This window comes from Peromyscus californicus, unplaced genomic scaffold, assembly GCF_007827085.1.
Source record: "Peromyscus californicus insignis strain IS unplaced genomic scaffold, ASM782708v3 Scaffold_12__1_contigs__length_115047231, whole genome shotgun sequence".
Classification (NCBI taxonomy): Eukaryota; Metazoa; Chordata; class Mammalia; order Rodentia; family Cricetidae; genus Peromyscus; species Peromyscus californicus.
The window spans coordinates 23,272,414-23,293,578 of record NW_026294413.1 but is presented as its reverse complement, the minus strand read 5'-3'; the positions used below and the strand labels follow the sequence as shown (position 1 = coordinate 23,293,578).

The 21,165-nt window shown below is 40.9% G+C and overlaps 1 protein-coding gene across 2 annotated transcripts in view; it reads left to right on the top strand.

Annotated features, from left to right (window-relative positions):
- Positions 1–5,446: 5,446 nt before the first annotated feature.
- The window catches only part of Uchl3 (ubiquitin C-terminal hydrolase L3), a 50,251-nt gene continuing 34,532 nt past the window's right edge, over positions 5,447–21,165 (top strand). The window contains exons 1-2 of one of the 2 annotated variants that reach the window (XM_052732568.1): positions 5,447–5,472; positions 19,160–19,288. In XM_052732568.1, coding sequence (XP_052588528.1) covers positions 19,214–19,288 — 75 coding nt within the window. In that variant the 5' untranslated portion in view covers positions 5,447–5,472; positions 19,160–19,213. The remainder of the gene's footprint in view (positions 5,473–19,159; positions 19,289–21,165) is intronic. The other variant, XM_052732569.1, reaches the window with a different exon arrangement.

The following is a 21,165-nucleotide window of genomic DNA, read 5'->3' as shown; positions in this document are numbered from 1 at the left end:
CATAACGAAGTACATTATGTGCATACCTTGGCAACTGGTTTGAGCCAATTTCCTATGGGCCTGTCCTACTACACCATAGGATACAGCTGTAATTCTAGCACTGGGAGGCAAAGACCAGAGGTTTGAGGAGCATACTGCCCTCTGAGGCAGTCTACTCAAATCTCAGAGGGCTGGGCTCAGTGAGAGATGCTGTCTCAAAAAATAGAGATAGAACTGAGGCAGATAACTGACGATCACCTCCAGTTGACCTCTGACCTTTACAACACATGCACAGGGTTGTACACAAACACAAATATTTTTAAAAAGACACTCTAAAGCTACAAACATTGGTTACAAACAGTAGAAAATCAGTACAGTGTGATGTATTACTGACATGCTGGGTCTTTACAGCCGCTTAAACCCAAACTCAGGTCCCTTTTCCATCATTCTGCTGGGTGACTTGTCAGATTTTCTCAGTGCTAGCTTTCCTATCTGTAAAGAGAGAACTATTAATGTTCCTCCCAATGTTTTTGTTCAAGTGTGTAAATGAGATCATGTATGTAAGCACATAGCAAAGTTCCTCCATGCCTCAGTACTAAATAAACACTAGAGGTTCTTACCAACAACATACTCAAACTTCCAAAGTCTGTCAGATGTCTAAAACATACATCTTCTTCATTTTAAAACACAAGGAAACTGAAGTCTGGGTGTGTTAAACAGTTAGCTCCCAAGTAAAACTTCCAGTAGTGTGGCTTAATTTACAGTTGACATTCTAATCTCAGAGGCCTCCAGAGAGATTCCAAACTCCCAGAGAGACTTGTAGAATCCTCCAGTGCTTCCTGTGGATTGAATGTTATGCTTCAGGCTATGCAGGACTATAAGTACATATTGTGTAATCAGTGGGTAACATAAACAAACATGGACACCTTTGGCTGAACTCAATTAGTATTCCCAGAATCATAAGGGTTTCTGTAGCTTAAAGAAAGGCTTACAATTCTTAGCTTTTGAGCCAAATCTGACCAACTCACATATTAAAACAGCAACAAAGAACACAAAATGAACTATATTATAAACACAGAAATTTCACCTGGCAAGTTCAACTATTCACCTGAAGATGGTAACGTCCAATTGCCATCATTTCACCTCTGTTGCTGTGGTAAATACTCGGACAAAAGCACCGTAGGTTACAGGGTTTACTTTAGCTCACAGTTCCAAGTTGCACTGGAGTGGGGTAGTGTCCAGAGACCAAAACAGCTGCTCACATTGCACCCACAGCCAAGCAGCAGAGAGTGAATTCTTGCATGCGTGCTGGTGCCTAGCAAAAGATGGCCCCCATAGTGGATGGGACTTCCTGCCTTAATTAAGGTAATTAAGATAATCTCCCCCAGACTTAGTGAGAGGTCCGTCTCCTAGGTGAGTCTAAATTTTTGTCAAGTTGACAATTAAAACTAATCGTCACAATTGTTAACCTTTGGGTAAGGGAACTTACAGTTTGTTTCTTTGTTTTGTGTTTGTTATGTGCTTGGTACGAGTGTGTGTGTGTGTGTGTGTGTGTGTGTGTGTGTAGGCTAGAGGTCATTGTTGAGTATCTTTCTCGATTGCTCTCCCCTGGAATTTTTTTGAGATAGGGTCTCTCACTGAACATGAACCTCACTGATTTGGTGAGACCAGCTGGCCAGCAATCTCTAATGTCTGCCTCCCCGGCACACCACCACAACCTGTTTTGTTTTTCTGTTTTCTTTTGTTTTGAGACCTAGCCTGGAATTGGATATGCAGACCAGGCTGGCCTGTTCATCTTAGGTGCTAGAATTAAAGGTGTGGCCAACCACATCAGACCCACACCATTTTTTTTTTTTTTTTTATAAACTTGAGTGCTGGGCATTTGAATTCTGGTCCTCAGATTTGTACAGCAACACTGTACGCACTTAGCTATCTTCCTAGTTTCCTAGCTAGAGTTTCTTTGAAAAGTGTGATATACGGAGGTGAATTGCCTGGCTTATGGAAACACAGCCGTATTATTGTAGTCATGATCTCTGCTGAGTGCTGAGAATTATTACTTCATATTGAGCACAGGTGTTGTCAGATTGTGTAATACTGGCGTGCTTTTACTTGCAAGGCTGTGTTTAAATTGACAGTTTGGCAGTACAGCCCAGGATTAAGTCAGATGACAGGGTACTACTACATGTGCATCAGAATGACAACTGAGACTCTTTCTTATTAAGAAAAATAATATAAGATAATAAATAATCAAAGTGGTATGCCGTGAATGGGCTGTAGTTCAGTGTAGTTAAATGGAGATGCTGATCCCCTTGGGACAATTGAGTAAGACTTGAATCTGGGCTGATTACAACTGTTATGCTGAACTTACATGAGGTGTTTAAAAAGTGTTGACTTTCATTCATTCTTTTTTTGTCTTCCCAAGGCAGAATGAATCTTGCATGTTGTTCAGCTGGGTTATAGGTGCATACCACTGTGCCCAGATATATTAAATCAATTATTAAAAGTTTTTAATTCCACATTTAAAATCTCAAAAACATTGTTCCTGCTCATCATAAATTCTGCTGACAGTTACCTACATGGCACTGTGACTCGGTTGTTTTTGCAGAAGCAAGCATGAACTTGCTCATAGCTTCAACATTATTTGAGTTACGAGAATCACAGACTCTGTAGGTATTATATGTAATTGCCACTTAAAGTGTCTTTTAAAAGATTATATTGTGACTTGGCATAACACAGGATTGTTGGTGGTGGAAAAAGTATGTAGAGTGGGTTTTCGGGTAATATAGATTACTAGGAGAATGAACCTCTCTCCTCCTCACTCCGTCTTTTCTTCCCTTCTCACCTCTCTCTCTCTCTCTCTCTCTCTCTCTCTCTCTCTCTCTCTCTCTCTCTCTCTCTCTCTCTTCTACCTTTCTCTTTTTCCCTGTTTCTCACTTCTTTCTCTCTCTTTGACTGTGTCTCATACACAGCCAAGACTAACTTGGAACTCACGAAGGCGCCCAAGCTGGTCCCAAGTTCACAGCCTTCACCACGGTTCTCCTATTTTGACTTCTCAAGTGCTGAGGTTGCAGGCATACACCACCCTGCACACGTGGGAACTCGTGTCGGGGGTGGGGAGGTCTGTGCATGTCTATGAGTGACTGCAAAAATCCTGCAAATGTCAATGTTGTATTTGCAAATAAGTCTTAGCGAGAAGAAAAAAAAATCAAAACCCGGAATCAATAAATAAGACATATGGACAGAACTTTGTCCTCTAGGGGAAAAATATTCCAAAGCCATATGGCAAAGGATGTAAATAATGAGAAGTTCAAATATTGGGGGCAATGATACTAAATCTTGGGGCTCATCTTTATACTTAGTGAATCAAAATCTGTGCTTCAAGTTCAGATATCCATATGTTTGGTCAAGGCTGAGGATTAAGGCTCTTCAAACCTGGAGGTACATCCATGCCAATGCTGGAAGTTAACCTCATGAACTCGATGTTAAGAGATTAGAAACCGGATATGTTTGGAAGGCTTTTTGGGGTCTGCAGTTCTATGGGGTGCTAGGACAATTTCTCTCAGGTGAAAGACATATTGTTGCCACCATCCATACTTGGTGAAGACTTTCCAGTGTGGGTGCTTTGGGGTCACTATGCTCCTGCCTATAATTCCTCCTCCATGCTCTGTAGCTAAGCCCAGCCATCTCATTGGTTTCCAAGGTAAACTTTGGTGGGATTGCATTTGGTTTGCTGTTGGGATCTCATCAGGAGGCAAACATGGTTTATGTCTACCCAGGAAGAAATTCTCACGGTAGGTGGATAAGGATGTTGTGTGGAGTATTAGCCAAGCAGTAAAAGGAGAGACACAGTGTAGAACTTCAGGAGTCTGGTGCAAGGCAAGTTGTCTGGAAATTGCCCTGGCATGCCAACCAGCCCTAGCAGAGACTGAGAATGTAGCAAGCACCACAAGAGATCATACAACTGTAACTGCCGATCATGAGCCAGACATTGCCAGATTTACCAAGTCACGATGTTGGGCTGATATTGCAGCAAGTCATTGAAAAGATAGGAAGGAGTCAAGGGATTGGAAAAGCCATCGAGGTATAAAAATAATAGCCAGAACATGTGTGGGAGAGTTGGAAATTCCCCAAGAAAGGCAATCTTAGTGTAATAACATTTCCCCCACTTCTTATTTAATATCTCCCTGAATTCCCTTTCTTGAATACAAAATAGCAATATGTCAGGTCAAAATTCTGGAGTCATGATTTTTGACTCCTACATATCAAAAAGGATTGCTCCTTGTAATATTATCTTTGTAATCTGAATCTGCTTCTCTGTCGCCATGAATGCTACCTTAATTGTGTAAACTTTTCTCTTCTGCATTTCCCACATAATTGATAAATGATATTTCTGCATACACGATCATGCTATTCCCCTACCTTTTGCGATACTAAGATGGAACCCAGGGCTTCACGCATGATAGAGAAGTGCTCTACCATTCAGCTACCTCTCCAGCATCATTCCTCAAATAGTCTTTGCGAATCTACTATGCACTGGCCATTGAGTTAAACCCTAAAAATGTGAAGAAAATGAAATTTTTATTACATCCTGCATCCTGGAATTTAGTGTAATGGAGAAGGGACGTTCAAAATCCTGCTTTAAGTCCTTCTGTTTGTACCAACACTTAGTACATTGTCTGACTCATCTTTCATACTGGCTCTGTATTGTTTCTCAAGCAGAACTGAGTATCTATCTACCTATCACCTATATCGATCACCTGCCTATTACCTGTATCTCTGTCAGTGCGATAGCAGATAAGGCCAACGTATCATTTCAGTATCCTCACAAAGAAGCAAGAGGACCATGATTCCAGGGGGTCAACCTCTGGCTTGGCTGCCTTCTTCAGGCTAGCAAACCCGTCCCACTCTCACAGTGGGAATCCGTGACGCGCCCCCTAGAGTTTCTGGTTAGCATTGCAAGAAGGCGAGCGCCTGCAAGCACGCGGCCCAGGCCGGCATGGGGCGCATGCGTAAGGCTCGGGTGCTCGCTCGGGTAGGGAGAGTCCAAGTGTGAGGGGAGCTCACCGTTGATTCCGGCTCTGTTTCTCTCGTGAAATAGGAAATAGATCATATGGCTCCCGTTTCATCGATCTGTTCATAATAGCAGTCGTCACGGAATTGCGCCTCCGCTGGACGAGGCTGAGAGTCCGGGGGTTGTGGGACTCTTTTCGTTGAGCTCCCCCCCGCGAGGCGGCGTGTGGATGGTGCCGGCCGGAGCGCGCGGGGGCGGAAGCGGCGGCGGCGGCGGCGGCGGCGGCAGCGGCTGTCAGAGCTGGAGAGCGGCCGGCGGAGCAGTCATGGAGGGTCAGCGCTGGCTGCCACTGGAGGCCAACCCCGAGGTGAGCGCGGCCGGGGGGGCCGCAGCCCGGGGCCGAGCGAGTCGGGAGGCCGGCGTCGGTTCGCATGCGCGCGTCTCTAAAACCCTCTTCTGTCTCGTTTCAGGTCACCAACCAGGTGAGTGCGGTGTCTGTCACCCCGGACGGACCCCCGGAGTCCTTTCTGCCTTCCCCGCCAGCCTCCTCGCTGCTCTGGCCTTCACCTCTGCATCCCCGAGGATTCAGGGATCTCATCCCGGGAGGGTCCCCGCTTCCCTCCCCCCTCCCCCCCGGTCTGCGGCCGTGGGCGGCTCCGCCCCTTTCGGGCCACCACCTGGCTCCTGGAGATGCCCGTGAACCTCTGTCCCCCCGCCCCCGCGGGACCCCAGGTCACCAACGCCGCCTGGGGCCTTGGGGTCTGAGGTTTGGTGAACTCTCCCATGGTATCCCCGTTCCTCTTCCCTCTTCGTTTGTCTCCTTGCTGTCGCGTTCCAGCATGTTCCCTGCCCCTGTCCATTCTAGGTGACTAATTTGCCAACACTTCCCGACTCCCGGCTTCGTAAACTTGCCCACCCAGTTTTCTGGCTAATTCCATCTAACAACCTGTACAATGAAATCACCTTCTAGTAATGTTCTCTTGCACCATCAAGTTGCTTCTCTTCCCCCGCCACGCCCCCTTTCTCTTCCAGTCTTTAAAAACCATGTAGTTGCCTTTTGTACCATACAAAGCCCAGTTTAATCGTTGTCATGCAATTCTTGGCCACCTGCTACTCTTAAAAGAAACTTAGTTTTGGATACTGAAGATTGGGGCAGGGAATGGCAAGTGGGGATGCCTATCAGCTCCCAAATTAGAAAAAAAAAGCTATTAGTTTTAATTTTTTATTTGCACAGGTATGTATTGTCTTAGGTATACTGTTTTCTTCTGCTTTCAACGTTTAGTTCACCTTTGACCGTGCTCTTAGTTTGTTATGTAATTTTCCTTCTTTTTTTTCCCCCATCTTTCTCATCACCAAAGGATAAAGATTTATCATCTCCTTTAAAAAATGTTTTTTGAGGCCCATGCCTATAGTATCAACATGTGGGAGGCTGAGGTAGGAGAATTTTGAGTTCCAGCCTGGACTGAGACAGTGTCTCAAGCCTGTTCCTCACCTCCAGGTGTTGGTTTTGTTTGTTGGTTTTGTTTTATTTTTAAATGGATTTTGGTTTTCAAAGCTTTTAAGCACATTTCTTATATAAAGCATGCAGGCTTTATGTTAGAGGTGACATCCTTTGTCTTTTTTCACAACATTTTTATTACACTTATTTATTTTGTGTGTGGATGGGTGATGTGCACGTGGAGGTTCAGAGGCCAATAGTTCACTCCTTCCCTCAGGTGGGGCCTTGGGATTAAACACAGGTCCTCATGCTTGATGATGGCAAGGGCCTTTACTCACTGGCTCAACTCCCTTTATCTTGTTTGAGTTTATTGTATGTTTTTGTTACTGTCTCAGTTCTTACCTCCTTAGTAAGGTGACTGAAACGCAGCACTTACCGTTCGTATTACTGCTCACAGTACCTTTTCCTGAGAATGTCAACATTCTTTGCTTCTCACCCTTTTGAGATTTGCTCATCTCTTTTCCTAACACATTTTATTTTCTTTGTCAAGAGAAAAATCGTAAGTCTGAGGAAATCAGAATTTGCAACTTCTGTGCATAGAAAGAGATATTTATTCCAGTTGTAATCCAAACTCATTTTTACACTTTACTGATAGGTAAATATCTTTGTTCCATTGGCCCGTCTTTTTACCACTACCATCCTAGTTATTTTAGCTTTCTAAGTCCTCAAATAGTGTGAATCCAACATTGTCCCTTTTCAGAATTGTTTAGGCTTTTCTATTTACTTTACCTCTCAGATACATTTTAGAATCCTTGTCAGTTTCTACAGCAGTTGATGGTGAGTGTGTCACGTGGATAGATGTGTTTCAAGGAATGTATCTTTATTGCCTTGTATCTTGTAATCTCTGAAGGAAGTGTGTCTATCTCATTACTTAGGCTTTTGATTTCTTATGTCAGTGTTTGATTGTTTGAACACATCGCTCTTGGAAAAATTTTGTTATATACCTAGAGATTTGATGGTTTTGGAGTGTTCTTGTAAATGGCATTGCCTTAAAGTTTTATTTTTGAGTTCTTTGCTATGTATAGAAATCTAATTTAAAAATGTGCCCATATCATCTACCTTGCAAAATCCACGTATTAGTTGCAGTGTGTCTTTCCCTTTTTTGTAGGTTCTTTGAGGATTTCCAGACAGTTGTGTTCTCTTCAGTCAGATGCTTACTCCCATTCTAAACAGCTTTATTTCCTTTTCTTGTCTTATTGCACTTGGAAATACCTTACATATGAATTTGAGGCAGCTTGTTTCTCATCTTTGTTGGGGAAGCTTTACTCTTTTGTTCTAATTGTGGCAGCTATAGATATTTCGGAGAGTCTTTTTCTCAGGCTAAAGAAGTTCCCACTTTTTCCTAATTTGTAAAGGTTTTTTATTATGAATTAATGTTTAATTACCCCAAGTGATTTTTTTTTTTTTTTTTTTAGCATTTCTTGAGATGATCATGGAAAGAAGTAAAACTAATTCTATGTAAAAAATAAAGGAGCAGAGATATGGCCAGTATTACTCTCTTGCCCAAACCATAAGAATAGAAACTGTAGACTTATATGTCTTGGGAATATGGCTCTAAAAGCCTTCAACAATAGCTATAGAAAAGCATAAACATATAACCAAGAGCAGCTTTTTCTTATATTGAAGAGTGATTTACCATTCAAATCAGTCGGTGTGATTAGCCTTATCAATTGATTAAAAAACCTTTAAAATGATACTATTTATTGTTTTAAGCAACCAATAAATAAGTTTATATAACTGGACACTTAAAGTCTATGATTCAGCTGGTATAGAACCTCCTTCCTAGATGACTTTGATAAATTATAAAATGCATTTACTTATATTAATTAAACAATATTTTGAGGTTACCTTTTGCATGACCAGTTGTCTGAACAGGTGCTAGTTATGCTTTGGTGATTAAAATATTCTTGTTTTTCTATCCAATGGCAAGACAGAAATTAAAACAAAATAAATCTTTAGCAGTTGTTATAAGTGCACTGAAAAAAATTAATAGCCTTTAATCCCAGCACTTGGAAGGCAGAGGCAGGCAGATCTCTGTGAGTTCGAGGCCAGCCTAGTCCACAGAGCTAGTTCCAGGACAGGCACCAAAACTACACAGAGAAATCCGTCTCAAAAAACCTAAAAAGAAAGAAAAAAATTAACAAGGTGTCGGGGTCGGAACTTGGGTTGGATAGTGACAGGAGGCCCTTTTGAACTGACTTAACCAGAGATATAACTGTATGCTGAATCGGCTGTGCTTTGGTGTGGCTTGGTTTAATTTTTTTTTTTTTTTTTAAGCCACATATGGTGGCTTGCAGGTATAATGCTAGCACCAGGGAGACTGAGGCAGGAGAATCAAAAGTTTGAGACAACCTTTTACAGAGTGAGACGGTCTTAATTTTTTTTTCATTATTGGATAGTGTGTTTTTATTTAGAAAATGGGCAAGTATCTTAGTAGTTAGCTTTAACCAGAATTTTTGTGTTTCATTAGTGTCCATGTTTTGCACAGGACTGAGGATGGAAAATGAGTGGAAATTTGATTAACTGACTAGTGATTTGGAGATTTATCCCAGCAGGCCTTGAATTCACGGTCTTGCCTTTGCCCGCCTCCCTCGTGTAGGTTACAAGCACCACACCTGGCCCACCCCTACCTGGTTTTTCTTATTTCTTTAGCCTAATGGGATCACAAGAGGAGCCTAATCTTGATTTCACTGTGCTAACTATCTGGCAGTTACAGGCCTTATTAACTCTTAGTTTGAGCAAGTACTGTTTTATTCTGTGATGATGCCTGGTGCTACATTAGGGCACTCGTTGTATGTCTACAGCATGAAGGTTAGTGTTAACTGTTAGGTGCCATCTAGTATGCCTCTGCCGTAGCAGATCTGGCAGACAGTGGTTCTTTCTTTCTTTCTTCCTTTCTTTCCTTCTTTCCTTCCTTCCTTCCTTCCTTCCTTCCTTCCTTCCTTCCTTCCTTCCTTCTTTCTTCCTTCCTTCCTTTCCTTCTTTCTTTCTTTCTTTCTTTCTTTCCTTCTTTCTTTTTTTGTTAGTATCCTGTCAATCCCTTTAAAGATATTTTGCCATGCTACAGATTGGGCTTAAAATAAAATCATTTAAAAAAAGAATTTAAGCTCTACCTTATTTACATATATATATTTAAATAGGTAAAAGTAGCTGGTGGAAAGTTGCAGATAACTGAGCATTAAGAATTACAATTTTTTAAAGAATAAAATAAAGATTCAAAGGCAACAGGAAGTATAGTTGATATCCTGGGTAACCATTATACTAGACTTGACATGTAATTTTTTTTTGTGATTCGAGTATGGTGTATCTGTCTATCATCTATGTATCCATCCATCCATCCATCCATCCATCCATCCATCCATCCATCCATGTCTGCTTATCTGTCTGTCTATCTATCCATCTAAGTTGTAATTTAGAAAAATTATGATTTTTTTTAAAAATAGGGAACCTCCCTAGAATTATTCTTAGTTGTGATGTTATTGAGGAAGTAACATTTTCTTGTTTCATATCTAAAGGAAACTTAAGCAATACTTTGACACAGTTTTGCTATTTAATGTAAATGCTCAAAGGTAGAAACAGAGTTGGAGGCCATCTCCTAGATGATTACCAAACAATAATGGCGTAGTTCTCTTGTAAGTAGATCCCACTTTTGGGAAACAGACTTTGATACCCTGTCTCCCGAAGCTTCTGCCTCCCTTCTGTTTCCTGCTTTGTAAGTTGCCCAAGGCATCATCCGTCCCTGCTGGAGCCACCACCTCACCTCTGTCCTGTCTTCACTCTTGTCTAACTTGCTTCCATCCCCACCATTTCCTAGTGCCTCAGTTAGGGTTTCTATGCTCTAAAGAGACACCATGACCACAACAACTCTTAGGAGGAAAACATTTAATTGAGGTGGCTCACTCTCAGGTCAGAGGTTCAGTCCGTTTTCGTCATGGTGGAAAGCAAGGAAGCGTGCAGGCAGACATGGAGCTGGAGCTGAGAGTCCTTATATCTCGATCCAAAGGCAAGAGGAAGTAAACTGTCTCAACAGGCATGATTTGAGCATATATGAGACCTCAAAACCTGTCTCCACAGTGACACAGTTCCTCCAACAAGGCCACACCTCCTAATAGTACCACTCCCTTTGGGGCCATTTTCTTTCAAACCACCACACATAGTAACTTCTTTTATCAGTTTACTAGTGATCACACTTCTGAGGTACCCATGGGCTGCTTTTCTGTTATTGTGTCTCATGGCCTTTTAGTGGCATTGGAAGAATAACCTGTTCTATCCTTCTCGAAACATCATGCTTCCATTTTGACTTTTCTTTTTTCTTTTTTTTTTTTTTTTTTTTTTTTTGTCTTTTCGAGACACGGTTTCTCTGTGTAGTTTTGTGCCTTTTCTGGAACTCGCTTTGGAGACCAGGCTGGCCTCGAGCTCACAAAGATCTGCCTGCCTCTGCCTCCTGAGTGCTAGGATTAAAGGCATGTGCCACCACCGCCCGTTGACTTTTCTGATAATTGTAATCTTCCTAATTCTCCAGTTATGTCTTGGTCATCTCCCTTACCTTCTATGGAGTTCCTCAGGAATTCCTCTGTGAGGTTAACCTTGATTGTCAACTTGGTGTGTATATCTGTGATGAGGACTTTTTAGATTAGGTTTACTTGAGAGGTGGGAAGACCCACCCAAAATGTGGGTATCATTTCATGGTCTAGAATCTAGGACTGAATGAAAACGAAAAGTGGTGGGCGAGGTGGCTCAGCAGGTAGAGGTGCTTGCTCCCAAGCCTGATGACCTGAGAATGATCTGTGGGACCCACACGACAGAGAGAGCACCAACTCTGGGAAGTTATCCTCCAGAGGTTGCTGTGGCGTGCATGTGCACACACACTAAATGTTTTAAAGTACAAGAAGAGCTGACAGCAGCAGTCTTCCCTCTCTGCTCCCTGACTAGTCACAGAGTGACAGCTGCTTCATGTCCCTGCTGCCATGCATCCCCACCACGATGGACTGTAAACTCTAACTATGAGCCAGTCAGCCCTTCCTTCTTTAAGTCGTTGTCAGGTGTCTGGTCACAGCGTCGAGAGAAGTAGCTAATACTGTTCCTTCTAGATTAGCAATCTTTGCCTTGCTCAGTCTTCCCCTAGTGATGCTTCCTGTTATGTTGCTTTTATACTCTTTGTCACCATATAGACTGCTCAGTGCCCCTCTCAGCTCTTGTGTATTTAATTACTTCTTTGATACTCCCATCGGATGCTTATAATACCTCAAACTTAATAGAACTGAAAAAGAAATGTGAATTTCCATCCTCATGCTTCTCTAAACTGGTTTCCTCCTCTGTCTTCCAAAGGCATTGCCAGCTATCCTTTGCTCAGGCCAATGTTAGTGACTCTTCTGCCTGACCATGCCGTTTGGAAGATGCCATACTGTGTGGCTTTGATTCTTTAGTTAACATCTCTTCTACGTGTGTGAGACCATGGCTGTCTAAGCCTTTGGTAGTCTTCTAATCTTGAAGATTGTCTTCACAGTGCAAGCCGCCATCCTTGAATTTGTCGGCTGCGGTAGCTGTCTAAGTACTTGGGCTTACTTTTCTTCCTTAAGACCTGTTCTTCGTGTGCTACCATCTCCGCTTTGGGCTGTCTTAGAAGAATGCACACTACCCCTGTGATCTGCTTCAGACGCTAGCAGCCCTCACTGCTTGTTGTTAGAATACCCTGCAAGCGCCTCCCTGAGGCCAGATAAGGAGGTGCTGCACATCTCTGCCCAGGCTGCACTTCAGTGTTTAAATGCCGAGGCTCCTCCCACTCGGAGTCTTCCCTTGTTTATCCTATCCTTGAGTTGTTTGACTTGAGATATTTTATGGCAGCTTTTTTTTCTTTTTTGTCATTTATGGCTCAATTTCAAGATGAACCAGTTTTCTTTGGTGACATGCTTGTTTTCCTTTCCTCCCTCTTCCCCACCCCTTCTTTTCTCATTGCTGTTTTTCTTTTTATATAGAGTTTTGTGATATAGCTGAAGCTGGCTTTGAACTCTCAGTCTTCTTGCTTCAGCTGAGATTGTAAGCATGAGCCACCATATCCAATTAATTTCTTTAAAATTTTTACTATGTGAAATTATCTTACTTGTTTATGTTTCTTTTCTCTTTGTTTTTTTGTTTGTTGTTGTTTTTGAGACAGAGTCTCTCTGTGTAATTCTAGCTGTCCTGGAGCTCGTTTTGTAGACCAGGCTGGCCTCGAACTCACAGATCTTCCTGCTTATACCCCCTGAGTGCTGGGATTAAAGGCATGTGCCACCATGTCCAGCTATGTGTTTATTTTCTTTGCCACTAAAATATAAGTTCCTTGAGAGGAGAGAGATGGCTGAAATGCTGTGAGTGTCTCATGGCCTCAAGGAGCTGTCAGCACATAGTTACCAGAGAGTGAGTAGCCCTTAGAAAGCTACTTTCCTGCTCTGGAAAACTGTTCTCAGAATTTAGTGTGCTAATGGATCCTTTCCTGATATTTCAGTGAGCAAAATTCTCTCTTCTAAGGTGCTTTATTGTATTTTTTATTATAGCAGTGAGAATAACATTTAATTAGTAAAGTGATATTTATTTTTACTAGAACAATTTTGCTTTCTTACAACTTTTAATTAATTGTTTATCAGTCCTTTCGTTCAGAATATCTAGAACAAATGTAATTGCTCTTTCTTGATATTACTAAAGCTGAGGCCAAGGTTCAGTAATTTAAGTCCTATCTGAACATGCTCATATGTATTACTTTTCTGTTGCTGTGGTAAAACTGCTTGACCAAGACAACTTAAAGAAGAGTTCTAGTTCCAGAGGGAGAAGAGTCCATGACTGTGGGGAACGTTAGCTGCAGATGCCAGGCATGAGGGCGGAACAGCAAGCTGAGAGCTCACATCTTAACCCTCCAGCACAAAGCAGAGCACAGACAGTAGGGTCAGACTGTAAACAGTCAAAGCCTGCCCCAGTGGTATATTTCCTAGAGCAAGACCGCACCTCCTACATCTCCCCAACCACCACCACCAACTGTGGCCAGGTGTTCAGATGCGTGAGCCTGTGGGGACGCTCTTATGGAAGCCATCACAACGTGTTTTCCACTTGGATGTTTCTCCAAATCCTAGGGTCTCTGGCCGTAGTCTTTGGGGTCCTCCTCTTATCGTTAGCCTTTATGAAAGAGAATGCTGTTCAGGGCTCTTCCATAATCCATGCTGCTTCATCTTGGCTTGGTACGGAGGGCTGTTGCTTTATTGTCCTGAATGATGCTGCTTCTGAGGAAACCAGCATTGTGTCTCCCTTTGATAATTTTCACTTAGGCCATATTGAGCCTGCAATGAAAAAAAATCTCTTTTTTCTTTTAACTTTCACATAAAATATTTTCAGTGATTCCCTATTCTTGGGTTGAGGAAATTTGATCTTGTTTTATTTTTAGTTGGTCTGTTAAAATTCATTTTGGGAGTTCCTAAGCTGCGATTTCTTATTTAACTCATTTCCCTAGCTCCATGCATAACAATCACCGCTAGTCTGCGGTTACTGGTGGTGATATGAAGCAGTTGCTAGACGAGTGTAATTATGTCATAATTCCACTCATTAATCAACTAGTAACAAGCAGGGGCAAAGGCTGTCCCGAGTAGATCTTTATAGCAGAGACAGTGTGGTTGCACTGCACACTTCAAAAGCTGAGGCCCTGCCTGCTCTTTCTTCAATTCCACTGTCTAGGTCAGGGGCGGGGGTGAGGGAGTGGGGGTGTGGGGGCGTGGGCAAGGACCTGCAGGGATGGGACTGGAGAAAGCAGTTTTAGGACAAAGTTGAAAGGAAACCGATTCTTCTCCGCTGATTTTTACTTTGTTTTTGTTGTTTGTTTTTTTAAGGAAAAACTTATTTATATTATTTATTTATTTGAGGCTGCGTCTGTCTGTATAGGTCAGCTGGCCTTGCACTGTTGATCTCCTGTCTCAGCCTCCTGAGTGCTGGGACTATAGTTGTGTGCTCAGTGCCTAGATTTAACTATTCCTTATCTGGTGACAAATTTGTGATAGAGCATAAAGAATGTTAACTAAAAGTTATTTTTAGGCTTACTAATTTATTATCATATCATAACAATAATAGTGTACTTAAATAGTATCAACACTGCTTAGATTTCTTTTTTTTTTTTTTTTTTTTTTTTTGGTTTTTTGAGACAGGGTTTCTCTGTGTAGCTTTGCGCCTTTCCTGGAACTCACTTGGTAGCCCAGGCTGGCCTCGAACTCACAGAGATCCGCCTGGCTCTGCCTCCCGAGTGCTGGGATTAAAGGCGTGCGCCACCACCGCCGGCTTGCTTAGATTTCTTATATAGCATCTCCTTTTACCAGCAGGTAGTCTCTTAAAACTAAAAATTGTTTTATTCCAGCATATTGTAATTTATAAATTATATTTCTCAATTTGATCAAAATTGTGAAATTTCAGTGAGCTAATCAGTTAGAATTTTGTTGTTGTTGTTACTTTATTGTCCAGTATTTAAACTAGAAAAGACAGAAGACTGTTTGGTATTAGAAGTTATAAACATCCGATTCCTGCTCGATTCAAACAGTAACAGTTGTACAAATGCACGTACAGGCAATTTCTTATGCCGTTACTTTGTGAAACGTTTCATGGGCACAGTTAATTTATTCCTTTTCCTTTTTTTAATCTGGAGCTCACTAATTTGATTACACTGGCCAGCAAGACCCAGGGATTCACCTGTCTTAGCCTGTCCTGTTGTTGGTGTGGAGTGTGAACCATGCCCAGCTTTTACATGGATTTTCAAGGCTTGAACTCAAGTCTTCAAACGACAGGGAAGCAAGCGCTTTACCTCCTGAGCTCCCCTAGTCCTGAGTTTCTTTTTGAAGACTTTTGTTTTGAGTTTCCTCTTAGTTTTGGAGATTAAAGTTAAAATATGTTCTAATCCTATAGATTTTGTAACTTACTGATTAAATTTGACTATTGTAAATTAACACATTTTAAAAAAAGAGACAATAAAAGTAAAAGTCTGTGTACACTGTTCAACTAATTGTACTTGACCTTTTACAAAGTGTATCTTTTTGAAATTTTCATATGTTATTTTAAATACAACTTTGGTGTTTGTTTTGTATAGAAACAGGACATTTTTATAATTACTTTGTTGTTGTGTTTTTTTTTTTTTTTTGGTTTTTCGAGACAGGGTTTCTCTGTGTAGCTTTGCGCCTTTCCTGGGACTCACTTGGTAGTCCAGGCTGGCCTTGAACTCACAGAGATCCACCTGCCTCTGCCTCCCGAGTGCTGGGATTAAACGCGTGCGCCACCACCGCCCGGCTTGTTGTTGTTTTTTAAGACAGGGTCTCATTGTGTATCCATGGCTATCTTGAAACTCACTGTGTAGACCAGGCTGGACTTGAACTCAGAGATCTGCCTGCCTCTGCCTCCCAACCACTGGCATTAAAGCTGTCTGCCACCATGCCCAGCTGTAACACTTCTAAACTTTATTCCTTGTATTGTGTGATGGTTTCCAGTAAGTGACTCCTGGCATCCTGGAGCCAGAGGATATATATAACTAATCTACTTAATAGATAGTAATTGAAGTGAGTTTCTTTATGTTATATTATTTAGTGACAGGAGTAAAGAGAAGGTAGATTGTCACTCTTGTTAAGATTTAATAATTTTTATGATTTAAGTTAGTGTGCTATTTAATCTTTGTTGTGTTCGTAGCTTGTTCCTGATCAATCTGATTACTACAGTTGCTGCCTTTGGATGTTGAGTCTTGCTTGGCGCTTGTTTTTGTTGGCTTTGGCTGACATAAAGATTTATATTAAAGTCTCTTTACAGTAACTGAGCAGTTTTGTCCAGGTTGCTTTCTTGTTACAATGTTTCTTTATTTTGTACTACACACATGGAATTACTGGGTCATATGTGTCATTTTGTGTAACTTTATATTAGTATGGTTTTATGAGCATCAAAATTAACAAATTTAAGCCCTCTTTAGGTCTTACAAATAGATGTTACAAGTTGGGGTACAGCCTGGTTTTTCTAGATTCTTGGCATCTTCTTCAAAGCACTGAAATAAGTGCACAAGGATTTACAAAGATAGCAGGAATACTTTTATTTAAAATAAAATGATGGAATAGGTGAGGTACACTATTGAGGTAACAGCAGGCTATGTGAGTAAGTCCTTCAAGAGTCCCAATTGTTTGTGAATTCCTTTCATAAGTTCAGGAGAAGGCCAAGTTTAATTACTAGGGGTGTAGTTTGGGTGGTTCTCTATTTTGATTGACAGATTTTAAGTTATGATCATTTCTGCACTATATACATCCTTTCCCATAATGCATCTGATTTTAATAATATGCATGCCCAATTACGCATGGACATAAAAGAGTAAATAGAAGAATCTCCCTATAAGTTCACTTTAAGTACATAGTTTGCTTTACTGCACATGTACCCAAAAGCAGTTCAGACTGGATTGTCCTTTCCTTTCTTTGGAGTGAGCTGTGCATGCTAACAGGTTGCTAGGTACATTGTTCAGAGAAAGGGGTATTTGGGTTTTTTTTTCATGATTTATTTATTTCTATGTGCATTGGTGTTTTGCCTGCATGTATGTCTGTGTGAGGTTGTCAGATCCCCTGGAACTGTAGCTATAGGCAGTTGTGAGCTGCCATGTGGGTGCTGGGAATTGAACCCAGGTCCTCTAGAAGAGCAGCCAATTCTCTTAACCGCTGAACCATCTCTTCAGCCCGAAAGGGGTATTTGTATAGTACACAAATGGCTGTCAAGTTTGTTATCAGAAGAGAGGTGGATGGATAGCCCACACCAAGTAGAGTCCTAGGTTTGCTGAACTCCCCATACCTGCCTGCTTCACAGATGTCAGTCCTGTCAGAGTAATATGCAGAGTTGATTTAATGAACATCACATTGTAGATAAGGAGCTAAATGTCCCAATCTTCTTTAACTGGCAGAAAAAGGAGTATACATTGAATGTTCAGTGTAGACGAATTTCTAAACGGTCTTATTAAATAAGAAACACAGAGCCAAAATAGGGGTGAAAGCTGTAGAGATCAGGGAAAGAGTGAGAGACACCAGCCAACCTTAACTCACTACGCCACTGTAGCTTCCCAAGAGAGAGCTGCTTCCTGTCTACCCAGGCTTTTATTGCCTTGCTGTTCTGCCCTCTCATTGGCTCTTAGCCCAGCTACCTCACCCTTGTCACTGCCTGTCTATACAGACCTCCAGGTCTCTGTGGTTGGTACTTAGATTAGAGGCATGTGTCACCATGCTTGGTTGTTCCCTAGTGTGTCCTTGAACACACAGAGACTCTGCTTGCCGGGTGATGAGATTAAGGGCGTGTGCTACCACTGCCTGACTTGTTTATGGCTGGCTATGTCCTCTGATCTCCAGGCAAACTTTTTTTATTAACATACAAATAAAATATCACCATAGTTCAGCATGAACAAGCTTAAGTAACATGCAGTCATACAGATGGCAAAGTTATCTATTAAAGTGTATTCATTTCAGTCCAAGCAATACCTGGTTTGGCCAGGTATACGTCCTTAGCAATAGGAAAAGATAAGAATTTCTTGTGTTAACACTGAGCCTTTTTTAAAATCTTTGTTTGTTTGTTTGTTTGTTTGTTTCTAGGTAGGGTTGAATATTAAGACTGGCCTAGAACAGTACATTTAGAGGAAATGAAAAAGGGAAAGGGAAATATTTTCAAATATGCCTGTGAACGTTACTAACCCTGAAATTATTAGTAATGTGGTGAAGAATGGACATAGTAGAGAGGCCCTTGCTTTCTATGTAGTTTTAGACCAGGCAGCTTGATGGAGAGGTGATGTAATACATGCCATGTACTTTTTTCCCAGAGAGATTCTTATCTGTATTTCTATTTATTTATTTATTTATTTATTTATTTATTTATTTATTTATCTATTTATTTATTTATCTATTTATTTATTTTGCCTGCATGTGTGTCTGTGTGCCATGTTACTTTTTGCTTGTTGATAAAATACTTAGCTCTCTGTCATTAAACTCCAGGAGTTATTTTTGGATATCAGGGTAAACTGTTGATGCACTAAAATAATTCATTGTTTAATTGATGCAATAAAGGCTGGAAATAAGTTCTTAAGGTGACTTGTATGTATTTTGTGAAGTCCTAGCTAACATACTCAATACCAAAGTAATAGATTTTGAGAACAGATTTGTTTAATATGTTATGAGTTTTAACTGTTATGTGATATAAATTGCTCTTATCCTACCCTATTCATTGTAGACTTGCTTTCCTGTGTTTTTTCACCTCTCAGACTGTAGTGTACCTGACAATAAGGATTATGTGTATTTATGGTGTGCATGCTGTGTTTTGACAGTGCCATCTTCATTCTTTTTTTTTTTTTTTTTTTTTTTTTTTTTTTGGTTTTTCGAGACAGGGTTTCTCTGTGTAGCTTTGCGCCTTTCCTGGAACTCGCTTTGGAGACCAGGCTGGCCTCGAACTCACAGAGATCCGCCTGGCTCTGCCTCCCGAGTGCTGGGATTAAAGGCGTGCGCCACCACCGCCCGGCCGCCATCTTCATTCTTACTGAACATCAGTAATATTTGACCACAGTCCTTTCCATATACTTTGTATAGATGCTGCACGTACTTGTCATCATTTCCCTGTTAACATTCTGCAGGTTTTCCTTTACCACTTAACTTCTGCTGCTTTCATTTTCCTAGTTCCTCAAACAGTTAGGCCTGCATCCTAACTGGCAGTTTGTTGATGTGTATGGGATGGAGCCTGAACTTCTCAGCATGGTACCAAGACCAGTGTGTGCAGTGTTACTCCTCTTCCCTATCACAGAAAAGGTAATTATAAAGCAGATACATAGTTTCTGATAAATGCAGATTGTTGATACTGAGTTAAAAATGGTCTTTAAAAACAAATAATGCCTTTTTTTGCATATAATCAGCAAACTAAGAAGTAAGGAAATCTTAAGGTCTTATTAACATAGAAAAGATTTAGATAAATGAAGATTTAAATAAAATAAAAGATTTAGATTAAAGATTGACAATAAAGCTCTGCGTTGGTCTTTTACCTTCAGCTTTTTTTTTTTTTTGCCTTGGCTTTGGTTTACTGTAGCATTTGATAACATTCTCATGAATATTCTTTGTTTTTTTTGTTTTGTTTTGTTGCTTTTTTGAGACAGGGTTTCTCTGTGTAACAGTTCTAGTTGTCCTGAAACTCTCTTTGTCAATCAGGCTGGCCTCGAACTCACAAACATCCTCCCACCTCTGCCTCCCGAGTGCTGGGGTTAAAGGCATGCCCCACCACTGCCTGGCCTATTCTTTGAAATTTTAAGTAGATATTTATTATAAAACATATGAATAAAGAATATTCAGGTTTTCAACTTATAAAGCATATAAGCTATTTTGATTATGTTTATAAAAACAGACCTCCTTTGTTTATTTTAAGGAAGTAGGGGAAACTGATGACGTGGATCCTATTATTTTCAATACAGACTTAATTTGAGGAACATTGTTAAGCTTAGATACAGTTAAATTGACAGAATATTGAGCATGAAAAATAGCTACCTTAGGTCTGTTTTGAAATACTAGTCTCTGCATTTCAGTGTGCATGGAGTGGAGTTGGAACGTTAAATGCAGTTTAGAACATCCTTGTAGTCTGACTTTAACCTTGGAACACTAAGATGAACTCAGGCCTTGTGAAAATGGAGACGTGCTTGTGACAGTGTGGGAGAGCTGAGATGTGGATGAATTGACAGGTACACACTCAAGTCATGCTGCTCTGAGGACAGATCTGCCTAGGTCATCAAAATGCAGTGAGTTGCTGCTTGGTGACACAAATCCATAGTTGCCCTGAGGATAAATAACACTGAAAGTCTTCTGCCTCCTCTGTGAGGGCTCTACAAAACAAATTACTCAATAAACTGTTTTTTCCATACTTGTAACAGTCATAGAAATTTAGTTAGAATTTTTCTTTCTTTTTCTTTTTTCTTTTGCTTTTTGAAACAGGGTCTCACTATGTAGTTCTGGCTGACTTAGAATTCACTGTATAGAACAGGCTGACCTTGAGCTCACAAATTCCCTGCTTCTGCCTCCAGAGTGGTGGGATTAAAGTGTGTACTGCATACATGGTCTCTGTAGGAGTTTCTTAAATTACTAGTTTTAGATCAAACAAATTTAGTGATGGGTTTTGCTTAATCTGAAACTTATGGGAGAGTTAAGACAAAATCTTACTGTATTAGTCCAGTGTTGTGTCTTTTCTGATTACTAAACAAGCAGTAGAGATCGATCCTCAGACTCCAGGAGTAATGAGCCATTAAAAAGAGAGAGAGAGAGAGAGAGAGAGAGAGAGAGAGAGAGAGAGAGAAAAGTCACTTGATTATAGATTTGGCTTCTTATATTTTAGGGTTTTTGTTGTTATTTTCAAATAGGATCCCAGTATGTAGTCCCAGGTTAGCCTCTATTTTGTAATCCTGCTTGGCTTCTTGATGCTAGAATTATTTCTGGGGTCTTTTAATGCCCTGATACAGTGCTATGGTGCAGGACACAAAAGGCTGACATAGGCGTGTGTCAGCATGCTTGACATAGTTGGGCTTTCTTAGGCGATGCAATGTGAGGTCAGAATGCACTGACCTTGTGTGGGGGCAAAATGAGCTGTTGTTTGAATCGGAATTTCTGAAACTAGTGATTTCCATGATCTACTTTTTTGGCAAAAATGA